The sequence below is a fragment of the Oncorhynchus mykiss genome, chromosome 9 (assembly GCF_013265735.2).
Source record: "Oncorhynchus mykiss isolate Arlee chromosome 9, USDA_OmykA_1.1, whole genome shotgun sequence".
Classification (NCBI taxonomy): domain Eukaryota; kingdom Metazoa; phylum Chordata; class Actinopteri; order Salmoniformes; family Salmonidae; genus Oncorhynchus; species Oncorhynchus mykiss.
Window position 1 is genome coordinate 46,463,492 of NC_048573.1, and position 20,435 is coordinate 46,483,926.

At 40.9% G+C, this 20,435-nt stretch overlaps 1 protein-coding gene across 4 annotated transcripts in view; it reads right to left on the reverse strand.

Moving 5' to 3' along the window:
* Positions 1 to 20,435, reverse strand: part of LOC110532223 (thymocyte selection-associated high mobility group box protein TOX) — a 132,381-nt gene that overhangs the window by 70,391 nt on the left and 41,555 nt on the right. The window contains exon 2 of one of the 4 annotated variants that reach the window (XM_021615929.2): positions 5,444 to 5,539. The exons of the other annotated variants lie outside the window; for them this stretch is intronic. Within the exon in view, the coding sequence (XP_021471604.1) occupies positions 5,444 to 5,539 (96 nt within the window). The remainder of the gene's footprint in view (positions 1 to 5,443; positions 5,540 to 20,435) is intronic. 4 annotated transcript variants of the gene reach the window in all.

The window sequence follows — 20,435 nt, forward strand, 5'->3', positions numbered from 1 at the left end:
TGGGGAGTGAGAGAAATAGGGAGAGAGAGACGGGAGAGAGACAGAGATGGGGGGAGAGAGAGAAACGGGCTGACAGAGAGAGACGGTGAGAGAGAGAGAGAGACGGGGAGGGAGTGAGAGACGGGGAGGGAGTGAGAGACGGGGAGAAAGAGAAATGGGGAGAGAGCGAGAGAGAGATGGGGAGAAAGAGATGGAACGAACTGGGAAAGAGAGCGAGAGAGATTGGGAAAGAGAGAGAGAAGGGGAGAGAGAGGAAGTCAGAACTAGGTCAGGCCTTGCCATCATCGATGAGCGTGGAGCTTGAAAAATAATGAACTCAGAGGTGGAAGTAATGTTAACTAGCTTATACATGTAATATTTACAGAGATGTAATGGTCGAACACAATGTTGCTGTCTTCTCATCTTGGCTTGCGCGATTGTTCAACGTTATATAATTTCCTCTTGAATATCAACACAACTATCTCATAGATCTGGCTTAAAACTTTATTTACAATCCTTACATATACTTGATCTGGATTTGGTTGAGCTCGCCTGGCGCAATAGAACCAATAGAGTAGATGCAAAAGTGCTAACCCTTGGTACTCCAATCAGGCTAAACTAAACGCTCAAAGTATTTGAAGATTTTAAATAGTACTCAAACCCAGGTCTGCTATCCCACCATGACACCAAAGAATCCATTCCTGTTGGTGGGCTAGCCAAGCGTGAAACACAAACACCTTACATAGCCCTACATTACATGACTTCACATTTTACCTTGCAGCATAGGCCTACTGCTGAATGGCAATAAGAAAACAAATAGGCTGATCGATCAGACCACTCAACTGGGTTGTATTTGAGGCACCAATCAGAAAAAGGACTGAGAAACTGAAGGCGTTATGGCGACACGTTGAATGTGTTACTGAAATCTCAATCACAAGCGAGGTGGCCTCGGAACCATTAACATTGGTGGCTACAATGTGTCGCAGTTTACCATGGAAGAAGGAAAATATTTTGACAGTGATTTATTTTTTGTCAATTTATATAAGACAATCTATAAAGAGCAAGTGTATGATACTTGTGACTTTAAAAGCTTTTGCCAGTACAGTACACTAACTCTCCAAAAATAATTCTCTCACCGAGCGGAATTAACAAGCACTGCTCAGCCATTCTGTGAAGAACGGGGTGCGGTGGAGGGACTCATGCAATATGCATGTCGGTTTGAGCACTCTACTCCTCCATCTTCCTCTTCTCCCCTTCTTTTCCTGTGCAATTAACTGAAGGTCCTCGCCAGCTTCAACCTGAAACAATTCCTGAAACAATGTGTGACTGAATTTTGAGAGGGCCCAACCTGTCACAAAGAAAATAAATAAATAAATAAAAAAGGGTTTATTGCACACACACGAACACACACACACACACACACACATGCACAGACACACACCCATATACCGTAAGCCCATAAAGAGTGCAGCCCGTGGCCATGGCGACACACGCTCTGTTGTCGTTAGATAAGGGGAAACGGGGCCTCTTCCTGGGTCTGACTGCTTGATCCTAACTACACAGACAGAGCTGCACCAGCACTGCTAGGTCAAATCCACCAACAGTGCCTCAAATCCACCTTTTGTTTTCTCCTCTCTACCACACAATTCATTTGCGCATGCAAATATTTATTTCTATACCTAGTACACAGATCTATATTACAGATACATTACATGACCAAAAGTATGTGGAGTTGGTCGCCTCTTTGCTGCTATGACAGCCTCCACTCTTCTGAGAAGGCTTTCCCCTAGACGTTGGAACATTGCTGCTGGGACTTGCATCCATTCCGCTACAAGAGCATTAGTGAGGTCGGGCACTGATGTTGGGAGATTAGGCCTGGCTCGCAGTTGGCGTTCCAATTCATCCCAAAGGTGTTCGATGGGGTTGAGGTCAGGGCTCTGTGCAGGCTAGTCAAGTTCCTCCACACCGATCTCGACAAACCATTTCTGTATGGACCTAGCTTTGTCATTAGGGCAGTGTCATTCTGAAACAGGAAAGGGCCTTCCCCAAACTTGCCACATAATTGGAAGCACAGAATCGTCTAGAATGTCATTTTATGCTGAGGGGCCTAGCCCGAACCATGAAGAACAGCCCCAGACCATTATTCCTCCTTCACCAAACTTTACAGTTGGCACTATACATTCGGGCAGGTAGCGTTCTCTTGGCATCTGCCAAACCCAAATTCATCCGTCGGACTGCCAGATGGTGAAGCGAGCATTACACCACTCCAGCCGACGCTTGGCATTGCGCTTGGTGATCTTAGGCTTGTGTGCGGCTGCTCAGCCATGGAAACCCATTTCATGAAGCTCCCAACGAATAGTTGATGACGTTGCTTCCAGAGGCAGTTTGGAACTGTGTTGCAACCGAAGACAGACAATTTTTACATGCTACACTCTTCAGCACTCGGCAGGCCCGTTCTGTGAGGTTGCGTGGCTTTCCACTTCACGGCTGAGACGTTGTCGCCCCGAGACGTTTCCACTTGACAATAACAGCAATTACAGTTGACCGGGGCAGCTCTAGTAGGGCAGATATTTGACAAACTGACTTGTTGAAAAGGTGGCATCCTATGACTGTGCCACGTTGAAAGTCACTGAGCTCTTCAGTAAGGCCATTCTACTGCCAATGTTTGTCTATGGAAATTGCATGGCCGTGTGCTCGATTATATACACCTGTCAGTAACAGGTGTGGCTGAAATAGCCGAAATCCACTCATTTTAATGGGTGTCCAAATACTTTTTAAAATATAGTGTATGACTGTCTATAATTAGCACTCAACACAAGTTAGTAGGGCGAGTATCAAACTGTGTGGCATTATACCCGAATCCCACAACAATTTCAATGAAAAACTGTTTTAACTAACCTTAGGATCAAACTACTACCAGTAAGCAAGGTTGGCCTAATGCTCCAACAAACTGACTTGAAGACAACAATATTCAACTCTATGACAATAAATACAGAGACTCAAAGAGAATATATTCTGTTGGTAGCATTATTTGGTCGACACATCAATGTAGTGCTAACGCATAAAATAATGTTTTCATTCTAAAATAATGATAATTTAAAGAGCAAAAGAAGGATGACAAACTATGGAGGCATGTTTACACTGCAAATATGTAAAAAGAAAATGGCAGCCAGCTGAGATGGTTGTCATCCATCCACTTGCTGTTGCAGTCGAACCACCACAACACAGCCGAGGTTGAACAATAGAGAGATTGAAAGAGAGATTGAAGAGAAAGGCGCTATGGAATGGGGTTGGGTGGGGTGGCGCTAAATAAGGTCTTGTTTTCACTGTGAGCGCGTACAATAGGATAAAAATCTCCCATTCAAGCAACGCTCACAGGTCAATAGTTGAAAGAAAGATGGAATCAGTTTTGAGAGATGTTTTTTTCTTTTTGCCCGATTTGATTTGGCCACTGTGACCATTTTCAACTCTAAGCTTTTCAACTCACTCCCATTATAAAAAATAATAATTTCACAATACTGGTGGATAGAGTTTGGAGTTAAGACAATAGTAGAGAAAAATATGTTCAAAACACAAGGACTAGACAAGATTGAAGCATAAAGAGTATCTAATTCAAAACTACTGCCATAGTATAACAAAAGGCCTCAACAGCCCACAATAGGGGATATGAAATGTAATAGCTGTATAATAAATACAGTTTATATTCAGTGAGTTCTTGGTCTATGTTTGCAAGTCTTTTATGTGTGTGAGGGTGCATGCATCCGTGTGTGCTTCTTCATGAGCTTGAGTGTCTGTTGCTTTGACAGTCTGAACAAGGATGTGTGTATACATGAGAGAAAGTGAACGTGAGTAAAAGAGCCCTTATAAAACATCCCCCTGAGTCCCCTGGAAAATGTGTTTCACCCAATCTGTCTTTACCCATCCAGCCAATATGGCCTCTGACAGCCCACCTATTAACCTGTGTCGGGGGAAACACTTAGAATTAATGAGCAAAATATAACTAGCCTGCCACTTTAGTCTTAGCATGAACAGGGGATAAGAGGACTTCCTTAGGTTCAACTGTGTTAGCTCATATACTGTAGTGTGGGCTAACCTGTGAACTATCAGAAACCTAAACATGAGCATGCATAGGGTAACAAGTGGAGAGGTAGATAAACACTGAACACAGACACTGAACGCCACACACACACACACACACACACACACACACACACACACACACACACACACTGACACATAACACAAACAATTGGTATATCTACTTCACCCATCCACAGACACACATTCTAATGTAACGTTAAGGTGCAGCCATGGAGGGGGAAGGGGATGGTGTAAGTGTGAGCGGGTGTCTGCCATTTCTTTGTTTGTGTGTGTGTTTGTGGGTGTATGTGTGTGTGCACGTGTGCGTGCATGTTTGTGTGCGCGTGTACACGTGTGTGTGTGTGTGTGTGTGTGTGTGTGCGCGCGCATGTGTGTATGTGTCAGTGAGGTTTCTCTGGCGGGGTAGAGGATGTACAGCAGAACCCACTTTTAACTGAATCTGGCAAACAGCGATGGGGAGATGAAGGGCAGAGTGAATGTCACATTACCCCAGCTCTTTGCCTCTGCTCGCCGCAACATCAGATAGGGGGGGGTACGTTAGTTTTTCTCCAGCATATAATTGGTTATCTGAATGCGATCTACTGCTCTCGTGCCTCCCTGCACCATATGAACGTATGAAAGAGAAAAGGAATAGAAAGAAGAGAGGAAAAAAAGCACAGCTGAAGTTTTGACTGTTCTGGCAGTGACAAAAATAAATCATTACCAGCAAGGGAAGCGTATCAGTCTATTTACATCTCAGGCTTCTTTTCTCCCTGCATGGTTCCGTGTGAAAACAACCGAGAACAACCACGGGGGAAACATAAGGGATGGTTACAATGACTACTAGAGTGTTTGGAGTCTCGATGAGTACGGAGCAGTGTGTGTGTGCTTTAAATATGATTTCCATATTTACTATCAATGGGAACCCTCTAGAATATAAATAATTGGAGCACAAGAACAATATAAACATACTCTCAGTGCAACTTCCAGTGAGATGTCCTATAAAAATTACCCGGCCGTATAAAACGTCACAAAGATCCTTTGAGAAAGCCCTACATGTGTTTATGACCGTGATATCCTATTAAATGTATAATAGACAACAAAAGTAGAACATACAAGAAGAGCATATTAGCTAAACTGCTACTCGTTCTCTATGGTAAATAAATAAATGGTGTGTGTACCTGCCCTGCATATAAGTGCCTCTGGGTTTGCTTGTTGGCATGCTAGAGGACCACTAATGTGCTAACTCTAGAGTCTAGGGAGTGTTAATTCATGGATAACAACCTTCTGAACCTACAAGGGGCTCAGTACCAACCCCTGGGGAACACCCTCTGGGGCTTTAGCATAGAGGTAGGAGGCTAGGGGGGCCTTAGCCATATCTCACCCCAGCAGTGGGCAGTCTTTTCCCAGCTGGGTTGGAGCCTGGGGGTGGGGTACCGTGGAGGAGGTGAACACCTCTTCCACCCGCACCGTACCGGGCCTGTGGTGAGAGAGACAGGAGGTAGAGAGAGAACAGAAGGAGGGGGAGGAAAGGAGAGGGAAGCCCTTTAGATCGGCGTTACAAGCAGGGCATTTTCAAAAGGAATATATCAAGCCCCAAAATATACTCCCCTCTCTCACCCTTCCCTCCCCACGCGTGCAGGGGGAGCTGAGGGGTAATGACATGGGTCTCAAACAGTGGTTCCATACAGTGCCACGCTGCACGGGAAAGAATGGAGCTTAATGAGCTGACATCCTCTGCCACCCCCTTACAGCCCTCTTCCCGGTGCCCCCCCAATTCCCAGAAGAGTCGGGTTGAACACTGACACAGAGCCAAGGCTTTGGAGACTAGGGAAGAGCCATGGAGCTCCCAGGCCTCATAGTAGTGGCTGTCTGACCAAACTAGAGCAGTCTATACGGGTTAGGATGAATGATGGAAAAGAGGGATCACTTTGAACTGTAGAGGGGAGAGCAGAGGATACATAATCAAACATACATACACAAACACACACACACAAACTCACACATGAGAACAGACACCTCACTCACAGGCACACACACACACACACACAGGCACACACACAGGCACACACACACACACACACAGGCACACACACACACACACACACACACACACACACACACACACACACACACACACACACACACACACACACACACACACACACACACACACACACAAAAACACACATGAGAACAAACACTACACACTCACAGACACACACATAGGCCTACAATCACACACACACAACCACCACACAAACACAGACCAACACGTGTCATAATGTATGCACACCTCTGAGCACCACACTTATGCACATCTACCAACACAACACTGCTTTACTGTAAAGTAGTTTGGAACACAATTTGTGAAGCCGAGGCACACATACCGAAACTCGGGCCTCAAAACGTGGTGTGGCTGTGGCCTATCACCTTAAAGGACACTGCAAAATAACCAATTGAGGCATTGACAGCTGCCCCATTTCTCGTTTGTCACATGGTTTGTGGGTGAATAAAATGTTAAATAAAGTCTCAGCGGCCTTTTATGTTGCATCACCGGAAACTGAAGATGCCACCCCCACACTGGTACTGCTGAGACTCAATGCAAAAGTACTCTGGTGATACAAAGAGAGAGAGAATGCGAGAGACAAGAAAAAAAACACGAGGCAAAGAGAGGTGAAACCTTCATAAAACTCATATGGGTTCGCAAACGGTTAAGAAAATAGCCTGGTGTTAGCTAATGTAAACAAACTCCATTTGCGAGATCCTCCCTGAGGTAAAAATTAAAGAAGAAAAAAAGACGCTGATTCACTCAGCGTTGGCAGAGGGTAGATGTGTTTGTTTGCCAGTGAGGCTTCCCCTAGGAGAGCTGGCGCGTGTGAGCCCTGGCTACTTATCTACCGGCCTGTCGCCTGCCTGGCTCAATGAGGAGCTCCATTACCCCCTATTGGGAGAATAAGTGGATCAATCCAAGTGGGTCCCAAAATGGAAATCATTTTTAAGAAACTCTTCAAATACAATTTCTTTGAACCTTTGAAGAAGGTTTTACTTGCAATGTTTGTATGATATGGTTACTTCTCATTATTTGAATGCACTTATTGTAGGTCTCTATGAACAAGAGAGTCTCCTTTAATTACTAAAATATAAATGTTAAAAATAATGGGTGTAGTTAGAAATATAGAAGGCACAGGAGATAAAGGACATACCAAGCTATCCTCTGTACTAGACAAAGACGAGACAGAGGGCAACATCACAATTTATCAATTTGAAACAATATGGAGCTGATTGGGTTGTTTTAAAGGCCCATAGCAAATCATTCTAGTGAGTAATTTGTCAGAGGGCTGTACATTTTTTATAATCCTAACTGGAAAGCCCTAGGAACACAAACTTTATAAAATAATAAGAGGCTAATTTCACCTTGGTGATACACTTTCCAAGCCGCTCAATTATTTACAGTTAATGAATATTGCCTCGGGTTACATTTCTTTCAAAGTATCAAAGATCCCTATGAGACAGTAAATCATCTCTGTAAAATACTTTACTAGATTGGTTCAATTTTCAATTATACCCGGTTTAGCAAATATGACTAACACGAGCGGATGTTCGCTTCCATCTCATCTCTTTTCCATACCAGGCGACATATTGATGCTGGCCTTCTAGGTAGAGGTCTTGTGTCCAGTGTTTGTGTTCTTTTGCCCATCTTAATCTTTTATTTTTATTGGCCAGTCTGAGATTTGGCTTTTTCTTTGCAACTCTCAACTCTGCCTAGAAGGCCAGCATCCCGGAGTCGCCTCTTCACTGTTGATGTTGAGACTGGTGTTTTGCGGGTACTATTTAATGAAGATGCCAGTTGAGGACTTGTGAGGTGTCTGTTTCTCAAACTAGGCACACAAATGTTCATGTCCCCTTACTCAGTTGTGCACCGGGGTCTCCCACTCTTTCTACTATTGTTAGAGCCAGTTTGCGCTGTTCTGTGAAGGGAGTAGTACACAGCGTTGTATGAGATCTTCAGTTTCTTGGCAATTTCTCGCATGGAATGCCCTTCATTTCTCAGAACAAGAATAGACTGAAACGTTTCAGAAGAAAGTCCTTTGTTTCTAGCCATTTTGAGCCTGTAATCGAACCCACAAATGCTGATGCTCCAGATACACAACTAGTATAAAGATTGCCAGTTTTACTGCTTCTTTAATCAGAACAACAGTTTTCAGCTGTGCTAACATAATGGCAAAAGGGTTTTCTAATGATCAATTAGCCTTTTAAAATTATAAACTTGGATTAGCTAACACAATGCCATTGGAATACAGGAGTGATGGTTGCTGATAATGGGCCTCTGTACGCCTAGATATTCCATAAAAAATCTGCTGTTTCCAGCTACAATAGTCATTTACAACATTAACAATGTCTACACTGTATTTCTGATCAATTTGATGTTCCTTTAATGGACAAAAAATGTGCTTTTCTTTCAAAAACAAGGACATTTCTAAGTGACCCCAAACCTTTGAACGGTAGTGTATATATATCACTGAGTTAATAAAGCTGCATATAAACATGGTCTTTTTTTTTGTTGCTTTCTTAAGTAAGGCAGCTCAGGCCAGTGCTTCTGTGGTGGTGGGGCAAGCCAGCAGAAAATACGGAGCGTTGCGCCATGATTGGCTCAGTGTTCTGTCACTCATGGGGAAACTACGTCACCGCAAAGTCTAAGGGGAGACCTCGAGAATTCGAGCCCTTTGGGTATTGACATAGGAATACATTAGAAGTGCCCATCCAAGAAGGCTCAAGGTCATTGGGTACAGATAACATTACGTCAAATCACGTTATATGTACAGTAGCTTCGATTGGACTGATCATGTCAACATCATACATTCAAAATCTTAGCTAGCAGTCAGCATCATGAATCAAGTCGACAATCTACTGGCAAATCCTTTTCAAAACCTCTTGTCATATGAAGAGAAATAATGAAGAGAAATTATAGATAAAACGTATCGGTGCACATCGGCCATTGGACATAAACGTTACACAAGAAGTTGGTAATCGCAAATTCAACAACCAGATCAACAATGAGTTTACACAAGGTGAGTCCAAAAATGTCTTGTATGCTGCTGCATCAATTATGTAATATGCCAGGGAGATATGTATACTGTAGCTAAGAAAGTAATACTAAGCGTATGTGGTGTAGCAAGCTGTTGCCCATGTGCCTCACGCTAATTAATCATTTGGTCCCTTTTCCCCTACTGTTCTGACTTGGTGGTGCACGTGCACCTGTAGCCTATAGCCTGTTTTAGAGAAATGTAATCATTGAATATTGTCTGCTTATATGGCCCGTTATTTATCCTACGGGTCTAACTTGGTGTACAGGGAGAATACTGTAAGAACGGCCCATGTTCTGATTTCGATCGCTGTACATTTAAAAAGTGCTGAACAAATAGTTATATTGACAACGTCCATCCTAGCTCGCTCATTAATGTCTTCATAGAAATGACAGATTGCCTCTTGTCCGCTCGTCATTCCCTTATGCCATAGTTTGCACATTTTACATGTTTTTTTATTTATTTAACTAGGCAAGTCAGTTAAGAACAAATTCTTAATTACAATGACAGTCTACCAGGGAACAGCAGGTGCATCAATACCAGTATACAACCGAGTAGGTTAACTGCCTTGTTCAGGGGCAGAACAACAGATGTTTACCTTGTCAGCTCTGGGATTCAATCCAGCAACCTTTTGGTTACTAGCCCAATGCTCTAACCACTAGGCTACCTACCGCCCAATGGTGGTTTCAAATGTGGTTTCAATTGTCAGTAGAAACCACATTTATTTAAACAAGTCAGCCATATCAGCTATGTTTTTTTAAAGGCAGTACTGTTTCGCTGCCAGACAAGGCTCTGCTGATAGCCAGGTGGAGCAGTGGTAAGGTGTTGGTAGTGCTGTTGGGACAGCTTTATGTAGGCCCTAACAGTTTGTGGGCACCGTTATAGTGCAATTAATGTAATGTTTAGTGTTGTGGCTTTGCTGACATGCATAATTTGTTTTTGCCCCACCAAGATTTACATGCTCAAATCGCCGCTGTTCCTGTCACTCAAACTCTAATTCAAATGCTACAGCCTGTGCAGTGGCCAATTCAATTGCAATTTCAACTCATGGGTTGAATGGGAGTCAATTCCAAAATTCTGAATTAAGCCCAACCCTGGCACACATACTATTTGAAATCATTTCAAATACACTGCTCAAAAAAATAAAGGGAACACTAAAATAACACATCCTAGATCTGAATGAATGTGACCAACAGAACAATCCCAATGACCATAACAACTTCAATTAGAGAGGAATCCAGCCCCTCCTGGACCAATAAAGTGAATGATGCTGTAATGTCTGACAGTATCTTTTCTTACAGCTACTTTTCTTTGTGGACCCTGCTGCTCTCTCCACTGAAGTGTTTGTTATATGTTTGCAATGTGCAAAACGTCATAATAATGAGTGACAAAGTTATGTCAGTAGGACTGGGCGGTATACTGGTATTGATGCAAGGACCGGTTTGAATTTTTACTTTACTTTCTATAACAGTATTTGAATGTTTGGTTTGTTAAATGTGATGTGCCGTGTGTAACATCCATTTTTATAGTTTACTAAGGTACTTGACTCATCTCTCTCCATGCCGCTTTCCACACAGACCTAGCCCCACTCAAGGAGCCCATTTGTTGTTTCTCAACCACGAGACACTTGCGTTCAGTCTGCATGGTCAATGCAGCACATGCAACAACATTGATGACAAGATGCTGTTTTTACTTTGCTTCTTAATATAAGTCCACTAGGATTCTATAATTACACTATTAGTTTGTGTTTCTTACATCTACAAACAGCTAGTTTGGGTCTAAATCTTGTTAGCCGCTAATGCTAATTGCTAGCTAGCTAATAAATGTACTGAGTCAGAGCAAACGTAATTAGCTATACAGCCTGATAATACCAGTGATGGTGTAGACGTAAATCAGCATATTGTTTGTGCAACAGTATCTTTTAATTCAAAGCAAGAAAATGTTCTTCTTCGTCTTCTTCTGTGGGTTTTATGGCAGACTACAACACAAAAAGGTGTATTGCCGCCACCAACTGGACGGGTTGAAAAAACAAGGGGGGAAAAAATCCATACGTGATAGGGAAAAGTTACTTAATCCACCCAAATAAAAAAAGTACATTGACAAAACAAAACTAAACTCCCACTTCTTCCTTCTTTTAAATCTCCATAGCTCCCTTCTCAGGCTCTAGGGCCTGAGAGAGTGGTACGGCTTGTGACAATACTCCATGCAACTCATCCGCCGAGAGATCTTTCAGTCCCAGGAACCACTCCGCCGCATCCACAATGATATCTACCTCAATCTCTTTCACCCTTGTCGGGCATTTCAAAGACATGACTTCATGGGTTCCTACAATTGCAACATGTCACATTTTCAGCACTTTTAAAATACATGACATAGCCTGGTTCCTCTCTAGGTTTCTTCCTAGGTTCTGGCCTTTCTAGGGAGTTTTTCCTAGCCACCGTGCTTCTACACCTGCATTGCTTGCTGTTTGGGGTTTTAGGTTGGGTTTCTGTACAGCACTTTGTAACATCAGCTGTTGTAAGAAGGGCTTTATAAATACATTTGATTTAATGACATGATCTTTCGACAACTTGGACATCTCGGCATCTCCCTTCTGCAAACACTTGAAACATGTCCAAAACCTTTACAGTGATCTTGCTGCATTGGTCTTGGGATAAATGCTTAGACTCTGTAGTTTATATACCCCAACTGCACTTGAGTAGGGAGAGACTCCATATCAAAAAACAAAAGAACTGATAGACTCTTCACTTTTTAATCATTCACAACCAGATTCATCCAACGTGCATCAATCACTCCAGGAATATTTTTCATCTCTTCAACATTGACTTCCTACGAGACGCCAGATATTACCCCCTTGAGGGGTGCCCTGTTCCGAAGAGACACACACGACACATCTAACTTGTCAAATCGGATGAGACACAACACACGTTCCTTCTGATCCTCAGAACTACAAAAGATCTAAACAAGTCGCCTCTCGTGATCCTCACAGCCTTCACTTTTCCCAGCACTCTCTCCACCAGTTTGGATATCTCAAATGGATTCTTCAATCCAATCAGCTGCTCATTAATAAACCGTAGTCCTCAGAAGGTCATTCTGAGGACTATACACTACTTTGCTCCGTTTTCCATTATTTTGGACAATATTCCAATTCTCCTTGATTCTACCGCCATTCGATTCACAATCCACATCAGCGTCCGCTTCAACCATCTTAGATGCATGAAATTGTCGATGGTCAAACAGCGATTGATAAAAATACTCAGCCTTCTTATACGCTACCACAGCTGCAAGCCGATGCAAAATATGTTAGCTACATGAAGTAGCTAAGAGAACATTCAATGTAGCCAAAGATTATAGGGTAGCTGTTTAGTCCCCTTGCTTTTTTCAATCTTTACTAACGACATGCCACTGGCTTTGAGTAAGGCCAGTGTGTCTATGTATGTGGATGACTCAACACTATACACGACAGCTACTACAGCGACTGAAATGACTGCAACACTTAACAAAGAGCTGCAGTTAGTTTCGAAATGGATAGCAAGGAATAAGTTAGTTCTAAATATTTCCAAAACTAAAAAGCATTGTATTTGGGACAAATCATTCACTAAACCATAAACCTCAACTACATCTCGTAATGAATAATGTGGAAATTGAGCAAGTTAAGGTGACTAAACTGCTTGGAGTAACCCTGGATTGTAAACGGTCATGGAAAAAACATATTGATACAACAGTAGCTAAGATGGGGAGATATCTGTCCATAATAAAGCGCTGCTCTGCCTTCTTAACAACACTGGCAGGTCCTACAGGCCCTGGTTTTGTCCCCCGAGACTACTGTTCAGTATGTGGTCAGGTGCCACAAAGAGGGACTGGCCCTAAAAAGGACACTGAGAGCTAACAATATTGATGTGCATGTCAATCTCTCATGGTTCAAAGTGGAAGAGAGACTGACTTCTTCATGACCAGTTTTTGTAGTTGAATGTACCGAGCTGTCCGTTTAAAATACTAGCGCACAGCTCGGACACCCATGCATACCCCACAAGACATGCCACCAGAGGTCTCTTCACATTCCCCAAGTCCAGAACAGACTATGGGAGGCGCACAGTACTACATAGAGCCATGTCTACATGGAACTCTATTCCACATCAGGTAACTGATGCAAGTTGTAGAATCATATTTAAAAAGCAGGTAAAAATTGATTGTAAATTAAAGATAAACATTTTTTCTAAAATAATAATTATATTATTGATTGATTGACTATGACTTTTCAAATCACCCAGTATTGCTATCTGCAGCGTTAGTTCTAGATAAATGTTGCAATTCTTCAGCCATTCCTGGACCTGTGACCAAAAACGAGCTACATATGGACAGTACCAAAATAAATTATCTAATGACTGCCTCCTCACAGCAAAATCTGCAGAGCTGGGAAGATTGTATCCCCATATATATATATATATATATATATATATATATATATATATATATATATATATATATATATATATATTCTATTGGTTGCCAGCATTTTGTATAATAATTTAAATTGAAAACATTGAAGTTTTGAATCTGTCGTTGTTTCATAAATCGTGTGCCATGGAATAGGTACATCGAAAATCTCTTCCCAAATATTTTGCAATTTATTTGGCACAGCTGTCAATTTTTGGGTCCCTAAATTAAATTGGTATATGTTTTTATTTATCACAATTTTCTTTAACCATTTATGGTCTTTAATCCAGGGCCAACAGACAAGTTCCTTACTTTTTCCCCCTTCTACTTGCCTCTTCCATTTTTGTTGCAATGCTGCAATTAGTCAGTTGTAATTTTGGGTAGAGCAGAGATTTCCATATGTCTGTGTTAGCTGCATGTGTGACATAATTCCACCAGTCCTATTTATGATATAATTTTCAAAAAGTATACCTTTTTTAAATATTTAATTGAAAAGTACTTTTTTTTTAATCAATTAGTATTTTTGAGTTTAACCACAATATTTGTGGTATTATTTGTTCTGTCTTTTCAGGTAGATTAAACTGAAATTGCAACAAACTGAAATTACAACAAAGGCTTTTTGTTCTTAAACCACGGATTTCTAATCCCTTAATATTATTATTGGATCTAATTTTATCAGCTAACATTTCGATGGCAATAATAAATAGATATGCCGATAGTGGACAACCTTGTTTTACTACTCTTGATAGTTAAAAAAAATTCTGAGATGTAGCCATTATTTACTATTTTACACCTAGGGTTACTATACATAACTTTAACTAATTTTATAAGAGATTCTCCAAAATGTAAATATTCTAGGCATTTATATACAGTGGGGCAAAAAAGTATTTAGTCAGCCACCAATTGTGCAAGTTCTCCCACTCAAAAAGATGAAAGAAGCCTGTAATTTTCATCATAGGTACACTTCAACTATGACAGACAAAATGAGAAAAAAAAATCCAGAAAATCACATTGTAGGATTTTTATTAATTTATTTGCAAATTATGGTGGAAAATAAGTATTTGGTCACCTACAAACAAGCAAGATTTCTGGCTCTCACAGACCTGTAACTTCTTCTTTAAGAGGCTCCTCTGTCTTCCACTCATTACCTGTATTAATGGCACCTGTTTGAACTTGTTATCAGTATAAAAGACACCTGTCCACAACCTCAAACAATCACACTCCAAACTCCACTATGGCCAAGACCAAAGAGCTGTCAAAGGACACCAGAAACAAAATTGTAGACCTGCACCAGGCTGGGAAGACTGAATCTGCAATAGGTAAGCAGCTTGGTTTGAAGAAATCAACTGTGTGAGCAATTATTAGGAAATGGAAGACATACAAGACCACTGATTTTTGCCCCACTGTATAAACCCCTGTCGTACTTTATCAAAAGCCTTTTCAAAATCAGCTTTGAAAACCAGGCCTGGTGTCCCCGATATTTCATAATATTCTATTGTTTCCAGTACTTGTCTTATATTATCTCCAATGTATCGTCCCTGTAAAAAATAACTGTCTGATTAGGATGAATAATATCTGACAATAAACTTTTAATTCTATGCACCAAGCATTTAGCTCAATTTTTTTTATCACAACACTGAAGTGTAAGACGCCTCCAATTTTTTTAAATGGACTGGATTTTATATATACCACTTGGAACCTGTTTCAGTAATAATGAAATCAGACCTTCTTGTTGGGTGATAATCTACCATTTATATAGGAGTGGTTAAAACATGCTAAAATTGGTCCTCTGAGTATATAAAAAAAAGTTTGGTATACTTCCACTGGAATGCCATCCAGCCCTGGAGTTATCCCAGCCGTAAAGGCTTTAATTGCATCAAGAAGTTCCTCCTCTGTAATTTGTCCTTCACATGAGTCTTTCTGTACAGATGTTAATTTTACATTATTAATAGGGAAAAATCCATACAATTAACTTTGGTTAGTGGAGATGGAGGAGACTGAAACGAAAACATATTTCTAAAGTACTTTACCTCCTCTTTTAAAATATCATTCGGTGAATCATGTGTGACACACTGGAGAATTTCTTGAATAAGTTCCTCCGTGCCTGTTACGTTCGTGCGATGAATTAGACCAAGGTGCAGCGTGGTAGGCGAACATCTTACTTTATTTAAAATTAACACCGAAAAACAACAAAATACAAAATGACCGTAAAGTTCTGCAGGCTACCCAGCACCTATACAAAATCAAGATCCCACAACTAAAGGGGAAAAAAAGGCTGCCTAAGTATGATCCCCAATCAGAGACAACGATAGACAGCTGCCTCTGATTGGGAACCATACCAGGCCAAACAAAGAAATAGGAAAACTAGAATGCCAACCCAAATCACACCCCGACCTAACCAAATAGAGAAATAAAAAGGCTCTCTAAGGTCAGGGCGTGACAATGCCTCTATGGTACAGTTTTTATTTCTATCTAACTGTACTGTTAGTCCATCAACATCCTTTGTACAGATGGACTCTTGATCTTTTGTTTTATAGATGAGTACTGAATTGCATAGCCTCTAAAGGCACATGTAAAAGTGTCCCATACAATAAGGGGATCTGCTGTACCTATGTTATGTCGGAAAAAGTCAGTTAAAAAGTATTCTGTCCTAGTTCTAAACAAGTTATCATCCAGTAGGCTATGATTACATTTCCAATATCCTCGCCCACGTGGAAATTCTGTAAGAGTAATATATATGTCAAATACGTGTTGATCCAACCGCATTCTGTCCCCTAGCAACACTTTTTAAATTTTTGGTGCCAGAGAGAATGACATCAGAAAGTAATTGAGACAACCAGCTTGATTAAGCCTCCGCCACGTATATCTCACTAAGTCAGGGTATTTAAGCTTCCATATACCGTTGAAGTCGGAGGTTTACATACACCGTAGCCAAATATATTTAACTCAGTTTTTCACAATTAATTCTAGTAACAAGACCCTGTCTTAGGTCAGTTAGGATCACCACTTTATTTTAAGAATGTGAAATGTCAGAATAATAGTAGAGAGAATGATTTATTTTAGCTTTTATTTCTTTCATCACATTCCCAGTGGGTCAGAAGTTAACATACACTCAATTAGTATTTGGTAGCATTACCATTAAATTGTTTAACTTAGGTCAAATGTTTCAGGTAGCGTTCCGCAAGCTTCCCACAATAAGTTGGGTGAATATTGGCCGATTCTACCTGACAAAGCTGGTGTAACTGAGTCAGGTTTGTAGGCCTCCTTGCTAGCACACGCTTTTTCAGTTCTGCCCACAAATTTTCTATAGGATTGAGGTCAGGGCTTTGTGATGGCCACTCCAGTACCTTGACTTTGTTGTCCTTAAGCCATTTTGCCACAACTTTGGAAGTATGCTTGGGGTCATTGTCCATTTGGAAGACCCATTTGCGACCAAGCTTTTACCTGACTGATGTCTTGAGATGTTGCTTCAATATATCCACATCATTTTCCTGCCTCACGATGCCATCTATTTTGTGAAGTGCACCAATCCCTCCTGCAGCAAAGCACCCCCACAACATGATGCTGCCACCCCCGTGCTTCATGGTTGGGATGGGGTTCTTCAGCTTGCAAGCCTCCCCCTTTTCCCTCTAAACATAACGATGGTCATTATGGCCAAACAGTTCTATTTTTGTTTCATCAGACCAGAGGACATTTCTCCAAAAAGTAAGATTTTTGTCCCCATGTGCAGACCGTAGTCTGGCTTTTTTATGGCGGTTTTGGAGCAGTGGCTTCTTCCTTGCTGAGCAGCCTTTAAGGTTATGTCGATATATGACTCGTTTTACTGTGGATATAGATACTTTTGTACCTGTTTCTTCCTGCATCTTCACAAGGTCCTTTGTGTTGTTCTGGGATTGATTAGCACTTTTTAAACCAAAGTACGGTCATCTCTAGGAGACAGAACTCGTCTCCTTCCTGAGCGGTATGACGACTGCGTGGTCCCATGGTGTTTATACTTGTGTGCTATTGTTTGTACAGATGAATGTGGTACCTTCAGTCGTTTGGAAATTGTTCCCAAGGATGAACCAGACTTGTGGAGGTCTACAATTGTTTTCTGAGGTCTTGGCTGATTTCTTTTGATTTTCCCACGATGTCAAGCAAAAATGCACTGAATTTAAAGGTACATCTTGAAATACATCCACAGGTACACCTCCAATTGACTCAAATTATGTCAATTAGCCTAACAGAAGCTTCTAAAGCCGTGACATAATTTTTTGGAATTTTCCAAGCTGTTTAAAGGCACAGTCAACTTAGTGTATGTAAACGTCTGACCCACTGGAATTGTGATACAGTGAATTATGAGTGAAATAATCTGTCTGTAAACAATTGTTGGAAATATTACTTGTGTCATGCACAAAGTAGATGTCCTAACCGACTTGCCAAAACTATAGTTTGTTAACAAGAAATGTGTGGAGTGGTTGAAAAACGAGTTTAAATGATTCCAACCTAAGTGTATGTAAACTTCTGACTTCAACTGTATCCATTAATTCCAATATATCTATGACATTCATGATTTCCTTAATTGCCTGAGGGTGATAGTTTGTAGTGTGATTTCCTTTCCGGTCCATAGAGATATTTAATACCGTATTAAAATCCCCCAACATAATAACAGAGTCTAGTGTTGCTTGTAGAGTTGATAAATTCTTACATATATTTTCAAAGAAGCTTGGATCATCATTATTTGGACCATATAGGTTAATAAGCCATATCTATTTATTGTATAATTACATACTTAAAATTATCCATCTACCACCTACCTTGGATCAAAATTACTGTTAATTAATATCAACACACCTTTTGAATTTCTTTGCCCATGGGAGAAATATATTACCCCCCCAGTCCATTTTCCACAAAACTTAATCTAAAATTGTTGAATGAGTTCCCTGTAAACAATATATATTATATTCCTTCTCTTTTAGCCAAGTAAACACTGATTGCTTTTTCTTATTATCTGCTAAGCCATTACAATTATAACTGGCTATACTTATTTCACCACTTACCTTAATGAGACACAAGTTTCAATTCTATTTATCAAAATATATGTTTGTAAACATACCATTAAAAAGTAACATGATGATTGAGTGTCTATATAGCTGTACCATGATATTTGCATTGCTACTAAGTAAATCTCCAATTGGTCCGCACTATTCCACCCGCTAAAAGCCCTCTTCATCCCGAGTTGGGTTGTCATCCCAATGCCCGGAAGACCACTCCCAACCCCCCGGATCCCATGGTCCCGGAGAGACCAGGACCCATCCTTCGAAAAGAGCACACAGTGCCACCCACAGAACAGAAGCAGAACAACCAGCAAATGCATTTTCATCGACCTCACATCGATTTTTAATTATATATAGCCATTAAATAAATATATATATTTTTTAAATCATGTTCATCTTATTTTCCATAATTAGGCATTAATATTTGAAGTAATGTAGGGAATTTATGCAAAGGATTTTTACCTCTCACCAGTCTCGCCATTACCATAATTACATTATGGCAAGCAATTATTATATAAGCAAACAATTATTGTGAATCATCCTATATTTTGTCTCTAAAATATTTTACTCCCTCGCAACAGTTGTGGGATACACACTCATACACACTCAACCCCTTTCCCCCAAAACAACCATAGACTCAGATTCACAACAGTTGCACCATCCCAGAACCCAACTCAAGAAAGGTCTTGATTTACGAATGCATATACAGTTGCAGCTGTATGAGAAGGCCTGCAAAACTGTGCAAAAAATGGGCAGAAATGGGGAGATTTGATTAACCATTGTCACATCCTAGATGATGGAGGTCAGATACACCCACAACATGGCCCCCCGTATTGACCATATTCCCAAGCATCTCCATGCAGTCAGACCTTTGATTTTGTGCCACCAGGGCCACAATAATATGCCCCCTCTCTGAATGTCTGAGTGTGACCCCCTCCCCATGGGTTACTACAGCTAGTGTTGCCAGCACTGCCACTGCCTGGGTGGGGGCACCCCACCGGAATCCCCACCGGCTAGGTACAAGGTCATCAAGGTTCTCATTAGCAGCTTTGAGAATTTCCTTGTATATTATGCTCTCCCCTCAGGGGGCTTTGGTTTTGCAGGACCAAACCTGCCAAGCAGGCTCAGAATCTTGAGGGGGCGGTGCTGCTCTAGGTCTCTGACCGCATTTTGGCTTCATACAGGCGGCTTACAGCAGGCCCATAAAATAGTTAGGGACTAGTATCTGGGTCATTCAGGTGTGTGTCTAGGGTATAGGGTTGTGGACCATTCCATCAATATAGGACCATAAATAAATACATTAGATGTATAATTTATATTAAAAAAAATTAAACGCTGTTCCACCATGATAGGACAATAAATAAATACATAAATAAGTATAATGTATAATTAATTATAAAATGTATAGCCCTCATCTGAACAACATGAAAAGCTCTCTCACAACCCCTGCTCACAGCAAAACTTTGGCTCTGAGATATGCAAACATTTCATTTCCCATTCAACGCCACACTTTCCCAAACACCAAAAAGCACACGCCACACCATCCATCCACACATACTGTGCCTTCTTTTTACTGAGTTTTTATCGTGGTTCCTACCCTGTCACAATACCTCCCTTTTGTTTTCATTCATTTTCATGTCAAACAACACTGTTGTTCACAAAGTGATTTAAATCAAATCAAATTTGATTTGTCACATGCACCAAATACAACAGGTGTGCACCTTACTGTGAAATGCTTACTTCCAAGCCCTTAACCAACTATGCAGTTTTAAGAAAATAAGAGTTAATAAAAGATTGACTAATTAAACTAAAGTTT